At 48.8% G+C, this 19,973-nt stretch overlaps 1 protein-coding gene across 1 annotated transcript in view; it reads right to left on the reverse strand.

The window, feature by feature from the left end:
• Nucleotides 1-1,109: 1,109 nt before the first annotated feature.
• Nucleotides 1,110-19,973, reverse strand: part of LOC111140088 (contactin-associated protein-like 4) — a 99,411-nt gene continuing 80,547 nt past the window's right edge. The window contains exons 16-20 of the mRNA XM_022492490.1: nt 14,829-14,956; nt 8,959-9,129; nt 8,146-8,364; nt 2,117-2,304; nt 1,110-1,214 (exon numbers count right to left, since the gene is read on the reverse strand). Of these exons, the coding sequence (XP_022348198.1) occupies nt 1,110-1,214; nt 2,117-2,304; nt 8,146-8,364; nt 8,959-9,129; nt 14,829-14,956 (811 nt within the window). The remainder of the gene's footprint in view (nt 1,215-2,116; nt 2,305-8,145; nt 8,365-8,958; nt 9,130-14,828; nt 14,957-19,973) is intronic.

A 19,973-nucleotide genomic window follows, 5' to 3' on the forward strand; every position in this document is an offset into this window, starting at 1 on the left:
GCCTGGCCTCAGACACCGGGACCCCATGTGTGAGCCCCAAGCTGACGGGCAGACAGGCCCATGCACCCAGGAGCTCCAGTGAGGTCCTGGCATCCAGAAAGCCCCGGGGTACCACACAACCAGGTCACCTCCTCCCTTTCCTGTCCCCAGGCCAGGAGCTGCTCTGAACTCAGGATGGGACAGCCAAGTGGCCACAGTGGAATCCCCCCCACCCCGCTCCAGGCCCCGGGCCCTCTCAGGGTTAGCCAGGCGGGCCTGCCCCTGCCAGCAGGGACTCAAGGGGACCCACAGCCCAGCCTGCTCCCCACAGCACCTTCTGCCTCTGCACCTCCTGTTTTATTATTGCTCCCCCCGCCCCAGCTGCTAAGCCCACCCGTGTTCCATGCTCCCTGGGAGCAACATCAGTGTGGACCTAGCCCCAGCGAGGGCCACTCATCTTGCCTGGACCACCACACACCGGGGTCTGCACCCTTCTGGAACATTCCCACAGGCACCACTGGTATTATCTGTCATGATGTACCCTCCCCTTGGTTAGCTGGGAAATCAGAGGGTGGGTACAATATTGTACCCACCCAGGATTCCTGAGAGCAAATTTGTTGCTCTAAGTAGAAGTACCACAAACAGAGCCGCCGCAGGCTGGCCATGGTGCCCATGGTCAGCAGGCAGTGGGCACTCAGAGCAGCCATCAGGACGGAGGGATTCATGGGAGCAGAGCCCGGCCTCGCCAGGGCCATGTGCCTGGGGAGGGATGGGAGGCAGGTGGTGGGAGAGGTCAGGGGGCCTCACTCCTGAGTGGTGGCGCCCACGCCTACTGGTGCAGGACGATAGCCAGCACATGTGGGAGCCCCTCTCCAGAGAGACAGGAGCCCCCCATTCCACCCCCCACCTTCTGCCTTCCACCACCCCAACCTATTCCAGCCTCTGCCCTCCACCCTCCACACTTGACCCTCCCACCACCCCCCACCCTCCACCCCCCGTCCTCCATCCCCCGTCCTCCATCCCCCACCCTCACCCCATTCCATCTTCCACCCGATTCCACCCTCCACCCAATTCCAGATTCCACTGTTCATGCTGCAGGCTCCTGGCTGCTCTCCCCACCCCCTCAGTGGTCACCCACTCACCACTGCAGCGAGCACCACCTTCACCACAGGGTCTGGACCCTCCTGGGCCCCTGCTGCTGTGTGTTCTCTGACAAGGGCCTCCCTGCCACCTTCCTGTAGGGCAGATACCGGCTGGCCAGAGTCGGCTTCCCGGGGGAGCTAACGTCCCTCCTGCTGACCTGGGAAGTGTGGCTCACCGTTCAGCCCTGGCGGACCCCACTCACTTTCGGGACCAGGATGGCCGATGGACAGGACTCAGAGCCACTGGGAGGGGAAGTTGTCTTGGGTCAGCGTGGGTGGTGGTGGGGGTGCCCACTGGGGCCCCACCCCTCCCACTGAGCCCACCCGTCAGTGCAGCTCCTGATGGTGCATGAGCCTCGAGGACACAGGGCCAGCATCTGGTGGGGCTGCTCCCAGGGGGACGGTGTGGAGGCCTCTGCAGGGCCCATCTCTCCCCAGGGGGCTTCACGGGAAGAGCCCACTCTCCAAGGGGACCTTGCACCAGAGTCCCAGGTCCTGCCGAGAATTGCCCCCTGGGCCTGCCATGAGCTCCAGACTGATATCCTGCCTGACACCCCCAACACCCAGTCTGTCATATGGTGTCGGGGACAGGGCTAGCCCTGCCCTGAGCCTTCCCCCAGTCTGTGACCCACGGAGGGGAGAAGAGGAGCCCTCAGGCCCCAGCTCAGCTCAGAGAACCCTGGGCCATGCCCATGGCCACGGTGGGAGAGGGGTTCCCAGAATAGGACAGGGGACAGGACTCCCCCAGTGTCCCCATGGTGCCTGCTCACAAGCAGGGAGCCCGACCCCAGAGCAGATGTGGGTGGAGGGGCTGACCATGGGACACCGCCCTTCAGAAATGGGCCCAGGGCAGTTTCCTGGGAAAACTGAGCTGGGGCGTCTGTCCAGAGCTGATGCATCTGGGCCTCAGGACCGGCTCTAGTGCACAGTGGTTGTGGTTTTCTGTCTGCAGGCGGCACCTGCAGGGCACTCCCAAGACAGCCCTATTGGCTCACCTGGCCACCGGCCACATCCAAAGTCTCCGGACAGGGTGGCTCTTTGGGGCAGCCCAGAGGAGCCTCCGAGTGGCAGAGGGCAGAAGGCAGGGGCGGAGGACTGAGGCCACCACACACCTCTCCACAGCTTGATCTGACACCGGCCTGGCTGAGGCTGAACCGGGCCCCTAACGGGTTCACTTCCTGTTCTGCAAAGGGAAATGATCAAGGGTGGGGTCAACTTAACCTTCTGCAAGCCCAGAAAGAAAGTGCGGGGCTTCCAGAACCTTCCTCCTGCCCGCCTTGGGGCAACAAACTTCTTTCTAGCAGTCCCTGGGGTTCCCACTGCAGGGGAACCCCTCCCCTGGCTGCCCGCCCTGGCCTGCCATCAGCCCCAGCAAGCCACTGCTCGAGCTCAGTCCCTCAAGCCAGGGCATTGGTGGCTGATTCTACTTCTGTTTGGACCCTGCTGTATGTAGAGAATGCCTCTCACTCGTCTCCTCCTGCAGAGACGAACTTAGCCATAATCTCTTCGTTTCTTTACACAAGGGTGGTTTGGGCAATTTCTTTCCTAGAGGGAATTGGGTAAGTTCCTGGTCCCCGTGACGCCGACAGAGAAGGATCCGAGGATGGACTGGAGCCACCCGGGGGACCTGCATACCTGCCTCCTTCAGCCTCGCCACGATGGCCTCATGACCCTGTTTATAGTGAAACTAATGACAAAAATAACAGGGCAGTTGACTTCAAATTTAATGTCCTTTCTGGTCGATTTGAGGACCGTGTCTCTAGTCTGCTTGGCAGATGGGCTTTCCGTGTTTGTGGAGCAGAAACACGCGCTGCATTTTCCCAGAAACGAGGGACTTGAGCCCAGTACCAGCCGTGTGACTATAAATGTGGCTTCTCACCCCTGGGGTCTGAAAACAATCCTCAGAACGTGAGGTCAAGAAAGAACATGCTCTTGTCTGACTGTCAGCACAAGGTCAGGCTCCAGCTCCAAGAACCCTTCCCAAAATAATTTTCCAAATTGCCATAAATACGCATTAAAATGTGTGTTGCTTCTGACTTTTAGTCCAGAGCCTGCTCTGTGCCCTAGAGCCTGGTAAATGGCTCCGGCTGAGCCTCGCAGAAGGCAAGGAGGTCGGGCATGACGCACACAGACCTTCACATCAAACACGGCTGTGAGACAATAAGACGGGATTTCACACCCGCAGCAGTCAAGGCCCCGTTCTGCCATTTCCATTCCCGAGCCCCTGCATGGGGGACACAGATACTGAACGCACATTTCAGGGAAGTGGTCCCTGAACCACAGGATCATCAGAACCAACAGGAGCATTGATTACAGCAATGACAGCGATCATGTTTTACCAACCCTCTCATTTACAGAGGCTGTGAGTTAGGGGGTCTGAACCGGCCAGGGACACACAGCCCTATAAAACCCACTGTTTGGAGCTGAAGCTGTCCTGGCTCTGAGGGACAGGGTGCCTGGGAGAAACCTGAGGTGTTCAGCGGGTGCACAGGGACATGACCTCAGTGTTCAAGGTCATGGGGGAAGCAGGCGGGCTGGAAGCCGAGACACTGGGCAGCTTGCAGGGTGCTGTGGGCTCAGTTGTGTCCCCCCAGACACACAGGTCGGAGTCTTAGTCCCAAGGAACTCAGAAGGGAACTATTTGAAGATGGGATCTCTGCAGAGGTGACAAAGTTAAAATGATGTCATGGGTGGGCCTGAATATTGGATTTCATAGCTTCCTGGTTGATTTTCAAAGTTCAGGACATTAAGGACGCTGACCAGGTCTGACCACCATTCTCCTAGGACAGCCAGTCAAGTCCTGTTCATCCCAAGATACCAAGACTCAGGTTTGGTGTAAGAAGTCTATAAAAGGATAAATGCAGTTTTTATCAAAATTTAGAATATTCGGGAGGTCTGGCTGGCTCCGTGGGTGGCACACATGACTCCTGATCTGGGGGTTGTGAGTTTGAACATTGGGTCTAGAGAGTACTTAAAAAAATAAAACCTTATGGAAAACAGCATGGAGGTTCCTCAAAATGTTGAAAATAGAACTACCCTATGACCCAGCAATTGCACTACTGGGTATTTACCCTAAAGATACAAACGTAGTGATCCAAAGGGGCACGTGCACCCGAATGTTTATAGCAGCAATGTCTACAATAGCCAAACTATGGAAAGAACCTAGATGTCCATCAACAGACGAATGGATAAAGAAGATGTGGCATATATACACAATGGAATACTATGCAGCCATCAAAAGAAATGAAATCTTGCCTTTTGCGACGACATGGATGGAACTAGAGGGTATCATGCTTAGCGAAATAAGTCAATCGGAGAAAGACAACTATCATATGATCTCCCTGATATGAGGAAGTGGAGATGCAACATGGGGGGTTAAGGGGGTAGGAGAAGAATAAATGAAACAAGATGGGATTGGGAGGGAGAAACCATAAATGACTCTTAATCTCACAAAACAAACTGAGGGTTGCTATGGGGAGGGGGGTTGGGAGAAGGGGGGTGGGGTTATGGACACTGGGGAGGGTATGTGCTATGGTGAATGCTATGAAGTGTGTAAACCTGGCGATTCACAGACCTGTACCCCTGGGGATAAAAATATATTACATGTTTATAAAAAATAAATAAATAAATAAATAAATTAATTAATTAATTAAAAAATGTATTGACTTAAATGTAAGATCTGAAACTATAAAACACCTAGAAAAAAACATAGGTAAAAAAATCCTTGGCCTCTGTCTTGGCCATGGTATTTTGTAGGACACCAAAACACAAACATCAAAAGAAAAACAATCAAACTAAAAAGCTTCTGTCCAGCAAAGGAAACAACCTACAAAATGAAAAAGCAGCCTACAGACTGGGAGCAAATATTTATAACACATATATGGTGTAGGGTTAATTTGCAAAATATATAAGGAACTTCTACAACTTAATAGCATAAAACCAAAATCACCTGAGTATATATGGGTAAAGGCTCTGAACAAACTTTCTCCAAAGAAGCATGCAGACAGCCAGCATGTACATGAGAAGGAGCGCCGCACCACTGATGACCAGGGACGTGCAGAGCAAAGCTGTAGTGGTTTATCACCTCACAACTGTTAGAGTGGGTTTTACTGAAAGGACAGAGCTAACAGATATTGGGGAGGATGCGGAGAAAGGGGACAGTGTTGGTAGGAAGGCAAACTGGTGCAGCCGACAGTAGGAGTTTCCTCGGAAGTTAAAAATAGAATTACCGTATCACCTGTTAATTACTCTTCTCTGCATATATCCAAACGAACTGAACTCAGTACCTTGAGGAGATACCTGCATGCCCATGTTTATTGCAGCAGCCAAAATAGGAAAACAATAGAAATGTCCATAAATATCTCACATTAGATATGAAAATGTGGTATATTATTCAACCTTAAAAAAGAAGGAAATCCTGTCATTTGTCAGAGCGTGAGTGGGTGTGGAGGACATTATACTAAATGAGATACAAAAGAGAAAAACAAATGCTCTCTCATCTCATTCATATGTGGAATCCAGAATCATCAAACTCATGGAAACAGAGTGTAGTGACCATCAGAGCCCCGGGGAGGGGGGATGGGGCAGGAAATGGGGGGTTACTGGTTGAAAACACCAAGTTTCAGTTATGAGAGATAAATAATTTCTAGGGATCTAGAGCTAACAACACGTTTTGTACCCTTAACATTTTTAAGAGGTTAGATCTTCAAATGGGCAAACAAAGTCAAAAGTTGAAATATGTTGGGAGGATATTGTTTGATAAATAGTCAAACTAGAGATTAAATCCTTCTGCTCAATTGTTTCAGAAATCCTAAAATTTTATTTATACCGCAGCCCACCTTTTATTTTTCTGATCAAAGTAGGTAAGAAATGAGTTCCTAAAATGAAGATCAAATTTCTCTTATTTCACAATCTAGAAATAAATTGCATTTTGAGAAAACGTTTTTAAAAATGTGTATATTGTGCTTATGTAATTAATCTCCCATAATCAATACCTACAGTTATTTGCATTAAAGAATCAAGCTCAGACATGAGACTGCTTTCCACTAAGGGATTCCGAAGAGATGGAGGTCTCCAAAATGCATGTACCAATGGCAGCTGCCCAGAGCAGCAGGAGGCAAAGCAGAGGGTGGGGCAGAGATATCTGGAGACAGCACCATGCTGTCCCCAGAGGCTCCCCTCCTGGGCAGGATCACACGTGGGATGGCACGTTGAAGGAACTGACTCCGTGTGGAGAATAGCTTCTGTATTCCCACAAAAGTGCCCCAGCCACTGATGGTCGGGGCTGGCGTGTTTGCACAGTGTGAGGCTTACCCTCCTTGAAACAGTCCCAGCGAGACAGACAGGACACAGTGCAGGAAAGCCCGGGGCAGACTGTGCACAGAGGGCTGAAGACCATGTGTCTCCATTGTTCAATGTTCTCAGGCTATTTCCGATGTTTTAAATTCTTTGAAAACAGCCTACTACTGCACAGCAACTTCAGGAGGTCAGACACTGGTGCAGAACCGTGTCTGAGATCTTACCTTCGAACACTAATCAGTGCTTCAAAGATTTAGGATTAACTAACCCAGTGTAACAACTGGGACATAAAAGTGGGGTTCACAGAAGTTTCAATCACTAGAAACAAAACATAAGAAGTGAAAATATCCCATGATATTTGAGGGATTTTATGTCTTATTTATATTTACTCAATTAAAAAAAATCTTTATAAACATTGTTCAAGTTTGGCCAAGTGACCACAGTTCAGGAGTCTAGTACAGTGCCTTAGGCATAGAAATTTCAATAAATATATCTCCAATAACATAAAATGGTAGTGGCGCCTGGCTGGCTCAGTCCGTTAAGCGGCCGGCTGGATCTCAGCTCAGGTCTTTTTTTTTTTTTTTTTTAATTTTTGTTTGCTTTTTAAATTTCTTTGCAGTGTTCCAGAATTCATTGTTTGTGCACCACACCCAGTGCTCCATGCAGTACGTGCCCTCCACAATACCCACCACCAGGCTCGCCCAACCTCCCACCCACCCCCTCCCCTCCAAAACCCCTGTTAGTTCCTCAGGGTGCACAGTCTCTCATGGTTTGTCATTCCCTCCAATTTCCCCAACTCCCTTCTCAGCTCAGGTCTTGATCTCAAGGCTGGGTGTTCAAGCCCCACGTTGAAAAAAAGTAGAAAAGAGCAAAACAATTATACAGAAAATAGGAAAACCTGTGTTTGTGAAACATCAGGGTAAGCTTCCTCTTTCGGGTAGGAGCCTATAAGACAACGAGACGGTTTGTAGGGATCCTGGGAATCTGGTTCAAACTGAGACTGGTTGATATTTCATTAATAGTTGGAGATTATTTTTCATTTGTCGGAGTTTGTAATAAATAAACAGTATCCTTATTCATTTGAAATGTATGGAGTGGTCACAGGAGGGCTAACCCCTCTGTCTTACTGATACCCCAATCCCAGTAAAGCCGTTCGTGAACAACACACGGGAAACGGAAAACCAAGCGGCCAGCGCAGTGGCAGCCCCACGAGGCTTGAGCAGAGTGATGCCAGCGGGGGCTGAAGGGGTCAGGGAGGAGGCCATGATGCCCACTGATGGGGTGGGGGTATCAAGGTGTGTGGGGTGGTGGCTGACCCTCCTGGCCCTCTCGCTGTTTCTGGGGGGCCCCCGGGTGGGAGCCCAGCATCTAGAAGTGGGAGCCGCTGATGTTTGCCTCACTGCTGGGCACTAAGTGGCCAGAGCAGCTCCCGCTGCTTGTCCCTTAGGAGCCAGACTCAGGGAGGTCAGTGCCTGACCCCCCGGGGCAGCGAGTTGGCTCCTGCGTCCACACTGGGGACAAAGGCACCTTGTTGCCATGCCAGGAGGTCAGCGTCCAGCATGAGCAGCCCCGGCTGCTGGAGCCTGGAGCTGCCGATGGGGCCAACGGAAGTGGGGGCTGGCGCGGAGCTACTGTCCCACCCCTGCCTCGCCTGTCCCCTTTCCTTGAAGTCATCCACCCCACTGCACACACCCCAGGCTTGGGAAGGGCACCGGGTTACACTCACCCACAAAGAGCTGGCTGTTGAGCTGCAGGCGCATGTGCCCGTCCTCGGGGGCCATGTGTGTCCTGGGTGGTAGCAGGTCCACCTGCAGCCAGGCCTCCTTGATGTTCCTCTCGGCCCGGATCAGGTGCCACCGGTTGTCATTGAGGGGGCCAGGCGCCTGCACTGTGACTTCACAGGGCCCATTCCCGACATCAAAGGAAAAGGCCACTTCTCTTGGGGCTGGAAACATGATACATGGGAAGGTCAGAGCCATTTCCCAGAGGGGCCTCGGGGACACAGGGGAGCGGCCCTCCCTCTGACCATGGGCAGAAGAATATTTTTCCAGGTAGACCAGAGGGCAAAGGGATCTCGTACTTGGGAAAATAATAATTTTTAAAAATATGATTCAGAATGTGTTAATTCACTTCGATTTGTGCCAGATTGAAACCATAATTGCATGTGTAGAAAAACTATAAAACATCTGGATTTTGTGTAGAACTTGGTCCAGACCCTCACCCATTTTATAATGTGAGCAAGCTGGAGGTGCACGGGTGTCTGCGGCAAGCTGCTTGGGGGTCTGGTGAGCACCCTGTGGTAGAGTTAGCTGAACTCGAACCCCGTCTACCCCCCGGATGAATGTTTCTCAGACTGGACCCTGTGTGGACTGGTGCTTCCACTGGCTGTCATGTGCACCACTGCTCCCGCTGGGCAGGGGGCACAGACCTGCAGGACTGGACCCGAGTCTCAGGCTGGAGCTGGTGGATGGAGGGACGAGGAGCGTCCAGGCCTCCTTGACCAGTGACAAGGGCCCCACAGAGTTTTCTGGAAACTTACAGCGTAGCTCCAGGCTGATGAAGTCTGTGATCCCCAGGTTCTCTAAGAACACCCCAGATGAAGCTCTCGTCTTGAAAAAGAAGGACACGTCGGCGCTGAGCTCTGCGTGTAGAGTGGGGAAGTGAAGGTATGAGGTTTCTGTGTGGAAGGAAGCCGAGTTCCAGAAGGATTCTAGGAGACAGAAGGGAAAGGTCTCACTTTCAAAGCTGTGTTTGCTGTCCTGGCTGCCTTCTCCTGAGCGTGCCCACAAGATGCCTGAGCTGAGAGCTCAGTGGGAGTGGGGATCCATGAAGACCCTCTCCTCGTGGGGCAGGAGAGAGAGCGCCTTGCAAACTGTGTCCATCTCCACACCACCCATTAGGAATATCTCCTCTGCATCCAGGCAAGTCACTCTGATAACATTCTCCACAGTTTATCATCAGACCTTATCTCATCATTTAGAATGTTAAGCATGTACATAGCTGAATTTGAAAAAAATCCTGCAGAAATCCAAAGAGTTGCCCATCATAACCCCAGGGACTCAGCTGGTCCAAACTGTTCCAGCCTTACCAGGCTCGTTCCCCAGAGTGCGCACTCCCATCTTGACTGGGACGGAGATGGGGAGACGCTCTACCAAGCCTGCTCTCCCAGACAAGCATTTTCCCGAGTCCTGATAAGATGGGTGGAAAGTAACCACCCACACTGGTTTCTGCCGCGGCATCTCCAATCGCTCAAAGTTAATGAAAAATAAAGAAGCTAAAACCTCTCAAAGATAAAAAGCTTCTTCCCAAGGATTAGCTCTTTGATGGAAATGAACTTTCAAAAACACGTGATCCTGTGATGCAGTGTGACTTGGAGCCACCCTCTGGTTGGGCTCCTCCGCACTTTCCTTCTGAGTTTGTATATCCTGGCCTCCCTCTTGCTGGGGTTGCCTCCTGTTGAACCTGAGGTTGGGCATGGTGCACAACCTGGGCCGTGATGACCCTGCGTCCTGGATCTGAGGCTGGGCATGGTGCACAACCTGAGCCGTGATGACCCTGCGTCCTGGCTCTGAGGCCCCATACCTGACAGCACTCACGTCTGAATCACTTTTCCTGGAGCATAAGCTCATGCATGGTCAGAAAACAGCCACCTCAAATACCTCTCCACTCCATGTCCAGAGGACAGACGCAGTCCTGGCTAGCCTCTGCACTGCGTGTCTCTAGCCAGTATCACCTCCTGCCAAGCTGGTCTGCTTTGCAGCTTTCTGGCTGGGGGTGGGGGGCAAATCAAGATGTCAGTTCTCAGGTTTTCCTGGGACTCATGTGGAGCCAACAGCCCCTTTGCTGGCTTTCTGTGGCGATACATCTTGGGAATGTTTTGTTTTTCTAGAGGATAACTAGGTGAGGTGAGGTGAAGTTTCCTCTGCACAGTTCTTCCCAGGGGCAGGTCCTGGTCTAGTTCATGAAGGAGATGGCAGGTGATTGCCAGTCACAGGGGTCTCTGTGGCCACACTCAGTGGGACCACACTGCTCTTCCAGCAGCGTGCTGACTTAGGACAGCACCAAAGAGAAAAGAAGGACTCTTCCCAAACACGAGCTGACTGGTCATCAAGAATGTTTGGGCTTAAAATCCCAAATTAGAGAAAACAGTTTTAAAGGTTTATCTTTTGAGTCACTATTCAAGGGGGTACCTGCACCCCCATGTTTATAGCAGCAGTATCAACAATAGTCAAATTATGGAAAGAGCCCACATGTCCATCCACAGATGAACGGATAAAGAAGATGTGGTGTAAATATACAGTATTTATGCAGAAAGAATGGAATCTTGCCATTTGCAATGACATGGATGGTGTTATGGTGAGTGAAGTAAGTCAATCAGGGAAAGACAAATATCACATGATTTCACATGTGTGTGGAATTTAAGGAACAAAACGTATGAACATAGGGGAATAAAAAAGAGGCAAACCACAAAACAGACTCTTAACAAGAGAGGACAAACAGGGCTGCTGGCGGGAGGTGGGCAGGGGGTGGGCGATGGGCTAGATGGGGGATGGGCATTAAGAGGGGCACTTGTCATGAGGAGCACTTGGTGTTGTACATAAGTGATGAATCACTGAATTCTATACCTGAAACAACAACAACAAAAAGCATATCTTTCATTTCATTTCAGTTTTGTAAGTAGACCAAAGGGAAGCTCTGGGGACTGGTTTAATCTAGTAGGCTAGAATCTGTTTCCCGTGGGCTACACGCTTCCGCAATGAGTGAGTCCGGGGGGAGCACCTCTCATTTTCTATGTGGCTGAAGCCTTTGAACTAATATGGACACTATTTGGCCACCGAGCTCTTGTTGGTGGAACTGGACGAGGTGACCCAGTGCCTATCTGTTGCCTGCACCCTCAGGGGCCTGGGTCCTCTGTGCCTTGGGTGCGAAGTCGGGGTCCAGGAACTCACGGGTGGGAGCCATGAGTTCTGTAGGAGCAGACCTACATGGGCCCCGCTCTGGGGGGTCTGACAGGAAGGGCTGTGAGCCACCCAGGAAAGAGTCACATTATCATATGGACCTTAAAGGTAGAGATCTGATAACAGGCCTGCTTGAAGGCAACCTTTATCTCATGTGTATATAGATGGGTGTGCGCAGGTGCACCTGTGTGATATAGAATGGTTACTTACATAAGAAAGAGATGTAGCATTACATATGTTTTTAATATAGATACATATACACAATGTACTATATATATTATATATGTAACATTACTATATATACAATGTAACACATGGACTGTGTATCTGTAGACAGTGTGTGTGTCCTGTGCACACATGTGTGAGAAATATGGCTGTATAGACAGACACTGCCCAGTCAGGGAAATTAGCTCTGTTAGCCTGACTGGGTTAAGGCTGATTTCATAAATATTTTCTTTTCTAAGCTTTTATTTGACCTATTAATAAATTATCCTAATAATTATTATTTAAAAAGGAATAGAGACCATGTTAAAGGCACACTTTTATAAAACAAAGATGTTTACTTTAAAAATTAAAAGTATATGAAAATAAAAAATCTGCTTTTCAAAACTGGAAGTATAAATTACAAAATTGCTAAACTGACTGAGATTTTTCTAGCAATCCATCTTTCTGATCATTTAAGAGACTGTTAAACACAGCTTCTTAAGGAGAAAACACTAAGGATTGCCACTTTAGCTTTGGGACATAAACACTAGTGTGTCCATCCAATACTTCAGTGGCTTCTCTTGAAATCTGTAATGTCTTTGAAAGTAACAATTGGGATCAAATATAAAGGAAAATGCACATGAAAACAGTGAACTATGGGGCTGGCTATAAGGACAGTTCTGGTTGGAGGCCAGCTGGAAGGGAACACAGCTCATCACACGTGTCTGTGCAGGAGACCCGCTGCCCCGTGCAGGGGAGGCACCTGCAGACAACATTCGTGGAGCTCACAGGAAGTGAGAATTACTTCTACAGCTATTCACACGGCAAGCAGACTGAGAAGCCACCTCAGGCTTCAGTGCCTGCGTTCCCTTCTGGGTCTGTGGGGGACTCCCCTAATGTGGCAGCTGCTACGAAGCTTACTGGTGTTCCTAAGATACAACAGGTTCTTTACTATCTACAGCACAGAGACATGTTTACTTTAAGGGCAGTTGGACCCAGGAGGTCCAAAGCAGGTAGAAAGAAGTAATCTTGGGCCCAGAGGTTCGCCAGCCCTCCCACCCTAGTGTAGGGGCAAGAGAAAATGTAAGTAAATTGCTGTGATGCTCCCATAGTTTTCTGCATGCACCCTGCCGTCCGCCATGAATTCTTGCACATCTGGGATGGAAGCGCTGTGGCTGAGTGAGGCTGGGGCCCAGGAGGTCTGACAGCCACTCCCACCTTCCTGTACTGTCGGCCTCTTCCCTGCACATTTCCCAGTCTCTGGGCTTCCTCCCTTGGACGGTGTCTGCCCAGAATTGCCAGGCTGCCCTTCATCCCCTGACCTCTGCAGGGCTCTGTCCTTGACCTCTTCCATTCTCTCGGGACATGCACCATCCAGGAGACCTGTCCTCACACGAATCCCACAGATAGCAGGCAGCCTCTCCAGGGACACCATGTGAGCAGGGCCAAGGCCCTCCGTCTTGCCTGTCTGTGTTCACCCCACAGACATCTGGACCAGCCTGTTCATGTCACCAGGTCAGAATAGCCCATGTCATCCATGGCGGCTCCATCCTTTGCTGTCTGGACCCAGCACTTGGCTACCTTGAATTTGCTCACAGCTCACATCAATCTGCGTCTACCTTTAAGCAAATTCCCATTGTGGCTCTCTGATGCAGCTGGGACCCCGGGCCAGCAGCCGTCCACCCGCTCTGCTCAGGATGCTTTCCCTGCACTGGTGCATGTCCCTGGTCCTGCTGGTCTTCATCAGTGGGTCCTTTCCAGTGAGGCCTCCTGTACCCCCACTCTGTGTCCTGCCTTCTCCCCGTTGTGTGCATGTGTCATCCTGCGTGTGTGCCTGGACTCGTCCTCTCTCTGTTGCCCTGGGAGGACAGTGATGGCCTTCCGTCTTGCACCCGGATGCACCATTGGCCACACTCCATCGTTATCTGACTGAATGTCTGGAAAATATTTCCTCTTTTCTTTAGCCTGTGAGCAGGCAGGATACTCTTTTCATTTTGGTTTCATAATGTGTCTTCTCATAATTCTGCTCATGTAATTTGTGGAACAAATGGGAGTGGGGAAAGAAGATGGAGGAGGGGGGAGGGTGGGGAGGGGCAGCCAGGGAAATCAGAGAATCGAATCCAAAGGAAAGCAGGGCAATCAGCAGCTGTAAGCATTTAAAAGTTGTCAACGTGCCCAGACCCTGGTTGGGACCTGCGCTGTGGAGGCCGGTAGAGGCTATTGTCCAGGATCTCTGAAAATGGGATCAGTGCACCTGCACCCAGAATGGTGTTGATGGAACAGCGCCAAATGGAGGAGAAATTAACAAAATCATTGCTTGTCCTGTGAGCTTCTGCCATGGGTTGCTTATTGCTGTGCATGCCTTGAATATTAATGTGCCCTGTGCAGCTTCAAGCCCCAGACGGCTGCTCCAGCCACTGCTGACAAAACGAGGAGCCCATTGCAGGGGCTCAGTAATGGCTTGTCCGACCACAGGATGCTGAGAACGAGGCTTCCTAACTGCATGTCTTTGGCGGTAGCACCAAGGCAGATGTTCAGATCACATTTAAAATTTTAATGGAATAAATTATCTGAAATATTAATTGAATGAAATGGGTTGCAGAATGCAGATGTCAAAGATTTTAAAATGGCTTTGCAGTTCAGGTCGTCAGAAAACGAAGACCACCTCTTTTCCCGTAAGTAAAATGCACACGGACTTTGAGTACAGATGGTGGGATAGAGTGGAGCACAGAACGAATTTCTCCCCAAACCTGATGAAACCAAGAACAATGAGCGACACACACAACAGCTCTCAAATTCTTTTCTGAAGGCCTGTGCCCCGACCTGACCCCCGCCTAGCATCCAGCAGCAGTCCCCACGGCTGCAGGGCTCAAACACGACCACTGTCTTCCTTGCCTGCACCCAGACTAACACCCTAACCGAGAAATGGAATGAACAGAGGAAATTCGCAGGAGTCTCACGATAATCCTGAACCGCGAGTTCTCTGGAGCCTTCTCTGGGGGCCCTTGGCGGCTCTGAGTGGATGGGCTCTGAAGCTTCCTGGCCACAGGCCTGCCACCACGCTCCCTAGTGATGGTTTGTATCATTGAGTTAGAGCGACACAGCACTGATGCTTTCCCCGTCTGCAAAGGGACACAACTTCTTCATCGGCACCCCGACGGGAAGCAACAGCTCAGCACGCTGCAGCCCCCTTGTCGTCCCACTGACCAGCCACCCCCAGGAAAGAGGCCCTGTGGACCTTACTTACGGTCCCCCTGGCACAGCAGAGGCCCCAGTCTGTAGGCTGCAGCAGAGCTTGGGCGGGCTGCATCGGCCACCACGATGCGTGTCACGGGCAGGTGCTCCTTGTAGGACAGCACACCTGTATCGTTGGTCCTGGGGGAGAAAACACCCACTGATGCCGCATGGGACCAGTGCATGAGCTCAGCCACCAAATGCTTGATGCACGACCCTTACTGGGTTTGCAAGCACGGACAGTGCCCACACCACTGGCCTCAGAGGGGGCAGGTGGCAGATGCAAAAGTGGGATCATCTGGGCACAGCTGACATCACATTCCAACCTGATGAAACAGCTAACTGTTCTTCTAAATATGGTGCCAGCACAGGACTCGCATGAAGTTTTTATGTCTTCTGTGGTATTAGGTGTCCCATGGGGAAGTCACTACATTGGGTGTATTACCTATTAGCAATACAAAATATTCTATACAACATATAAATACAAACAGTTTTTTGCTCAGAACTTTATTTTCATTATTGCTGCTTTTTAAACACGACCTTGTTTTTATTTTGTCCCTCCTTACTGATTTTATAATTTTTAAAACTTATTTGAAACCAATTTGGGGATAAAATTGGGTGCAATGTTGTCTTAACTGTGGTCCATGAGACCGCGTGTGGGAAGGTGCTTGGGAAATGTGCCCTCTCCTCACGCCCTGACGGGGCACAGGGGCGGGTGTAGTTCCTGCCCTCCATCCAGGAGACGTGGTGAGGATGCCTGGCTGTCACCGTGCTCTGCAGAGTGAGCATGCGGTGGAGACACAGCAACATCTCTGGGGATGGTGCGAGGCAGGCTGTGGGCTGGCACCAGCCCCTCCTGGCCGGTCCCATTTCTCCAGCACCAGAGGGCTGTGCTCAGTTTCTGTAGTACCCTCCCGTTATCAGAAGGGACGTCAGTTCTTCTTCTTCTTCTTTCTTTTTTTTTTTTAAATTTTATTTATTTATTTGACAGAGAGAGAGAAAGAGAGAGATCACAAGTAGGCAGAGAGGGAGGCAGAAAGAGAGGTGTAAGCAAGCTCCCCACCCACCAAGCAGAGAGCCCGATGTGAGGCTCGATCCCAGGATCCTGAGACCACAACCAGAGCCGCTTAACCCACTGAGCCACCCAGACACTCCGGGGCATCAGTTCCGTGTGGGTTTCTGATTTATAGACAGTGGAGGCTCTGATGAGCAGCTAGTGCCCTGAATCTGCAGGAGCAGGGCCAGCCGTGTGGACCGTCCTTGGCACATCGGCCCATCCTGCCCCTGCAGACTGGGAAGGAAGAACCGAGTCACCCCGTCAGTCAGTCCTTTCTTTGTTTTAAACGGGGCAGATGGGAGACTGGTGTGGCTTATGGCCACATGGTGAGTCCGCCAAGCCAAGCACATCTTCTGCTGTCAGTCTTGCAGACGCACAAGTGTGTCCTGTGGAGACGGGCACCAGGGATGCAGCTGTGGCTACTTTCCATGGATTCGTGATGTTTTAAGGAACTACTTCACAGCAACCAGTCCTTTTCATCAAGTGTATAACAGTGATGTTTTTAGAGGACTAGGAACACTGAAGACTTATCTTAGTGCATCACAAGTGTGCTGGGGAACATAATAATAAAGTCTCTGCTCTGTGTTGGTCTGAAAACCATGTTTTTGCTGATCTGATGGAAAGAATCATCTTCACACTGTTGTGTAACTACGTAGGGCTTCCAAGTTCCCATTTTACCAGGTGATTATTGATTTGCCTGGTTAATAGCTTCTAATGATTCTTCTGTGTTCTCTCTTTTCCTTGAAGGGCCTGTTGCAAGCAGACTTAGAAATAGTGCATTTGTCGTGTGTTCTCACCCGCCTGGAGAGTCCCAAACGAGGACTTTACACTTTATTTCTAGCAACTCTAACACTACAGAAATAATACTTACGACTTTCTAAGGAAGCGTACAGTTGTTGTGTTGTGAGGACCTCTTGGTTCTAGTTTCCGTGGTTGCGAAGCTAGAGGGGGAGGAGCTGGCCAAGTGCAACATTTAGTAATGGGTTCAACTGACCACAAGATCATTCAGAACAACATTTATAACCAAATTTGGAAACTTTTCCAAATAAATGGTGATTTTGATCTTCTTATAAGAATTTTTACTTATCTAAAAATATGTTATCACTAGTAACTTTCTTGGTTAGTTAAATGTTTTACTGTATCGGCCATAACTCACACATTCAAAGCAGTTGAAACAACCATAGAAAAAACATGGTATACCCATCTAGGTTTGGTAACTGAAATATTACCAGTGGACACAAAGAAACAAAATTGTAATTAATTGTAGATGAAAGGACTATGTGCACAGAAAATCCAAAATACTCCACAGATTATGCATTAAAGTACAAGATAGCAGTCTAGCTGGGCCACGGGACTCAAGGCCAATGATGCGGAAACTGACTGCATTTCTGCACACTGTGATTTGGAAATGAACATGGAATATAAGATGATACTATTCACATGAGCAGCAAAGATATAAAGTCTCTAGGAAATGAACTAACAAAAGGCTCTGGAGGCCTGGACTCTGAACACAAGGGACACATTCGTGAGAAGAGTTAGGGAGCTGGAACACCAGGCATTCCGGGGATGCTGGGTCCCCTGAGGTCACCCAAGGTGCCAGCCCAGCCCTAACCAGGGCAGTCCAATGTCGTCTGCACCAGACACAGCTGTAGCTGTGGGAATGTGAGATCCCGGCACATCCTCCCAAGACAGACAGAAGATGAATGACAGACCTGTGGACAGTCTGCTGTCTGCAAAGCTGGAAGTAACTGGAGATCTGGGACGGAAGTGGCCACTGATGGCGTTTTGCGTGATTCATACTGCACCGTTAGTGTGATTTCTGGCAGGATGGAAATGCCACAGAGGGAGGACGCAGGAAAGAGAGGGAAGGCTGAGTAGGTTTCCTGGTGATCCTATGGGCAATAGGTAAAAACCAAAGGGGATTAAAAAAAACAACAACACCCTACAAACCAGAGAGTAATGGATTAACTAAGAAAACCATAGAATTGATTGTGTGCATAATTACAAGAGCAAAAAAGCAAACATCCCTAGCTACTTTAGAAATAATTTTGTAGAAGATCAAAGAAATATGCATCTTGTAAAAAAGCAACACAGCAAATATAACAATCTGCATTAATAATTACAAGATAATATGATAGATTTGAACCCAAATATGTGAGTTTTATCAGTGAATATGAGTGGGTTTAATTGAACTTTTAAAACACAGAAGACTTCAGATTTGGCCCCCAAACTAGATACAATGGCATACTGTAAACCAGAGACACACAAAGTGACTCAGAAATGCTGAGAAGGTTGACAAGTAAGTCAGGCGCGATCCTGGTGTCACAGCATGGATTGGACTCAGTGCTGGGAATGACAAAGGGGGCATTACAGCACTGAAGCCCGAGGGTGCGAGGCAGACAGAGCCCTTCTAAATGCTTCCACTCCAAGATATCCAAACAATCACCTTGTGAAGAAGCATCTACAGAAAATGCAAGAAGTCAGGCGTAGAAACTCACTAATCGTACAACAATGTAACACGAAAAGGAGATGGAAATGAGTGGGGATGTACAACACCTGAATAACATAATCAGTGGGGGTAAATTTTATGGGCAATATACCAAAAGCTACACCCAAATAAAAGAAATACAGCTTCTTCTCAACCTCACAAGGGACAGTCACAAACCCAGTCACTGAGTAGACCACAGAGAAAATGATAGTAAGTTCCTTACAGTAGAAATATTATAAACACACTCTGATCAGATGCAGAATAAAACTGAAAATATTAACATTTTTAAAAGGCCCTTCCATCTGAAAAATTGATTCCTAAATCTGATAAAGACGAAGGTTGATGAAAGCCTTCTAGCTAAAATATTAGTAAATACAATATTAGTAAATAATACCACCCCAAGAAATGGTATAACTTGACCAAGTGGAATTTGTTCCAATTTAAATATTAGGAAGTTCATTAACATTATCTGCTAAATTAAGATATCTAAGGAGAAAAATAATTTGCTTATTTCCATAAATGCTGAAAAAGAAATTAGACAAATGTCAGCACACATTTCTAAGAGACATTCAGGAAGATGAGAGTTGATAGGTACTCCTTAAAGTGGTTCCATAAATACAGACAAGACATCTATTTCATCTCTATATATGTCTACATCTCCGCTCTCAGTGTCTGTGTCACCTAATACCTTGGTCCTGAAACCAGCAGGTCACCTAATGGGCAGGCTTGGGGACAGACATTCCTACTCAGATCATGAGGCCATGGACTCCACTGCTATCCCACATATTCAGTTAAAACTTGCCTTCACACATAAGCAACAATGAGCTAGAGGACATAATGATAACTCCGTTTCTGGTACCAAGGAAGAAGATAAAATGATCAAGGACTAAATTTAACAGAAAATGTACCGAATGAGTAGAAGAAAAATTTTCTGAGAGACGTAAAAGTGATTTGTGTGTTCCTTTCTCTTGGGTAAGAAAACCCAGCATCATGAATATGTCCCTTCTTGCTATATAATAATATGGCATCAATAAATAAAGCATTCTCCTCTATGGCTATGGGAGTGTAAACGGGCAAGGATGCTGAGAAGAATTTGGTAATGTCTAGCAAAACTGGTATTCATTGCAGATTGTTCGTAATTTGCCATTAACAACCTACATGTCTATATACAAGACTGTGTTTGAATATATTACGGTATGTCCACACAATGGAGATCACTATGAAAAAGAACAAAATGTATAAAAATACTGAGAATATGTTACCTTTAGTGTAAAAAAGAAGGGGAAAATAATAAACTACCCAAGTATTTTCTTATTTATGCAAACATAAACATAAGAAAGATAAACCAGGAAATAATGAGATTGGCAACCTGTAGTGAAGGGTAATGAAGGGGGAAGTGTGGAGGGAAGAGAAGTGGATCCAGGTATAGAGAGAGAGAAAGAAAGGATATGGAGATGGATATGAAAAAAGATGATGGAGATGGTGGAAGTGGAGCCTGATAAAGAGATAGAGGAGGTAAAGATTGAGAGATGAGTTTGGGGATGGGCAAGAAGATGGGGATGGGGGTGGGGATGGAGATAGAGATGGAGATGGGGATGGGGATGGAGATGGAG

This window comes from Enhydra lutris, unplaced genomic scaffold, assembly GCF_002288905.1.
Source record: "Enhydra lutris kenyoni isolate GAN:26980312 unplaced genomic scaffold, ASM228890v2 scaffoldscaffold1, whole genome shotgun sequence".
Taxonomy (NCBI): domain Eukaryota; kingdom Metazoa; phylum Chordata; class Mammalia; order Carnivora; family Mustelidae; genus Enhydra; species Enhydra lutris.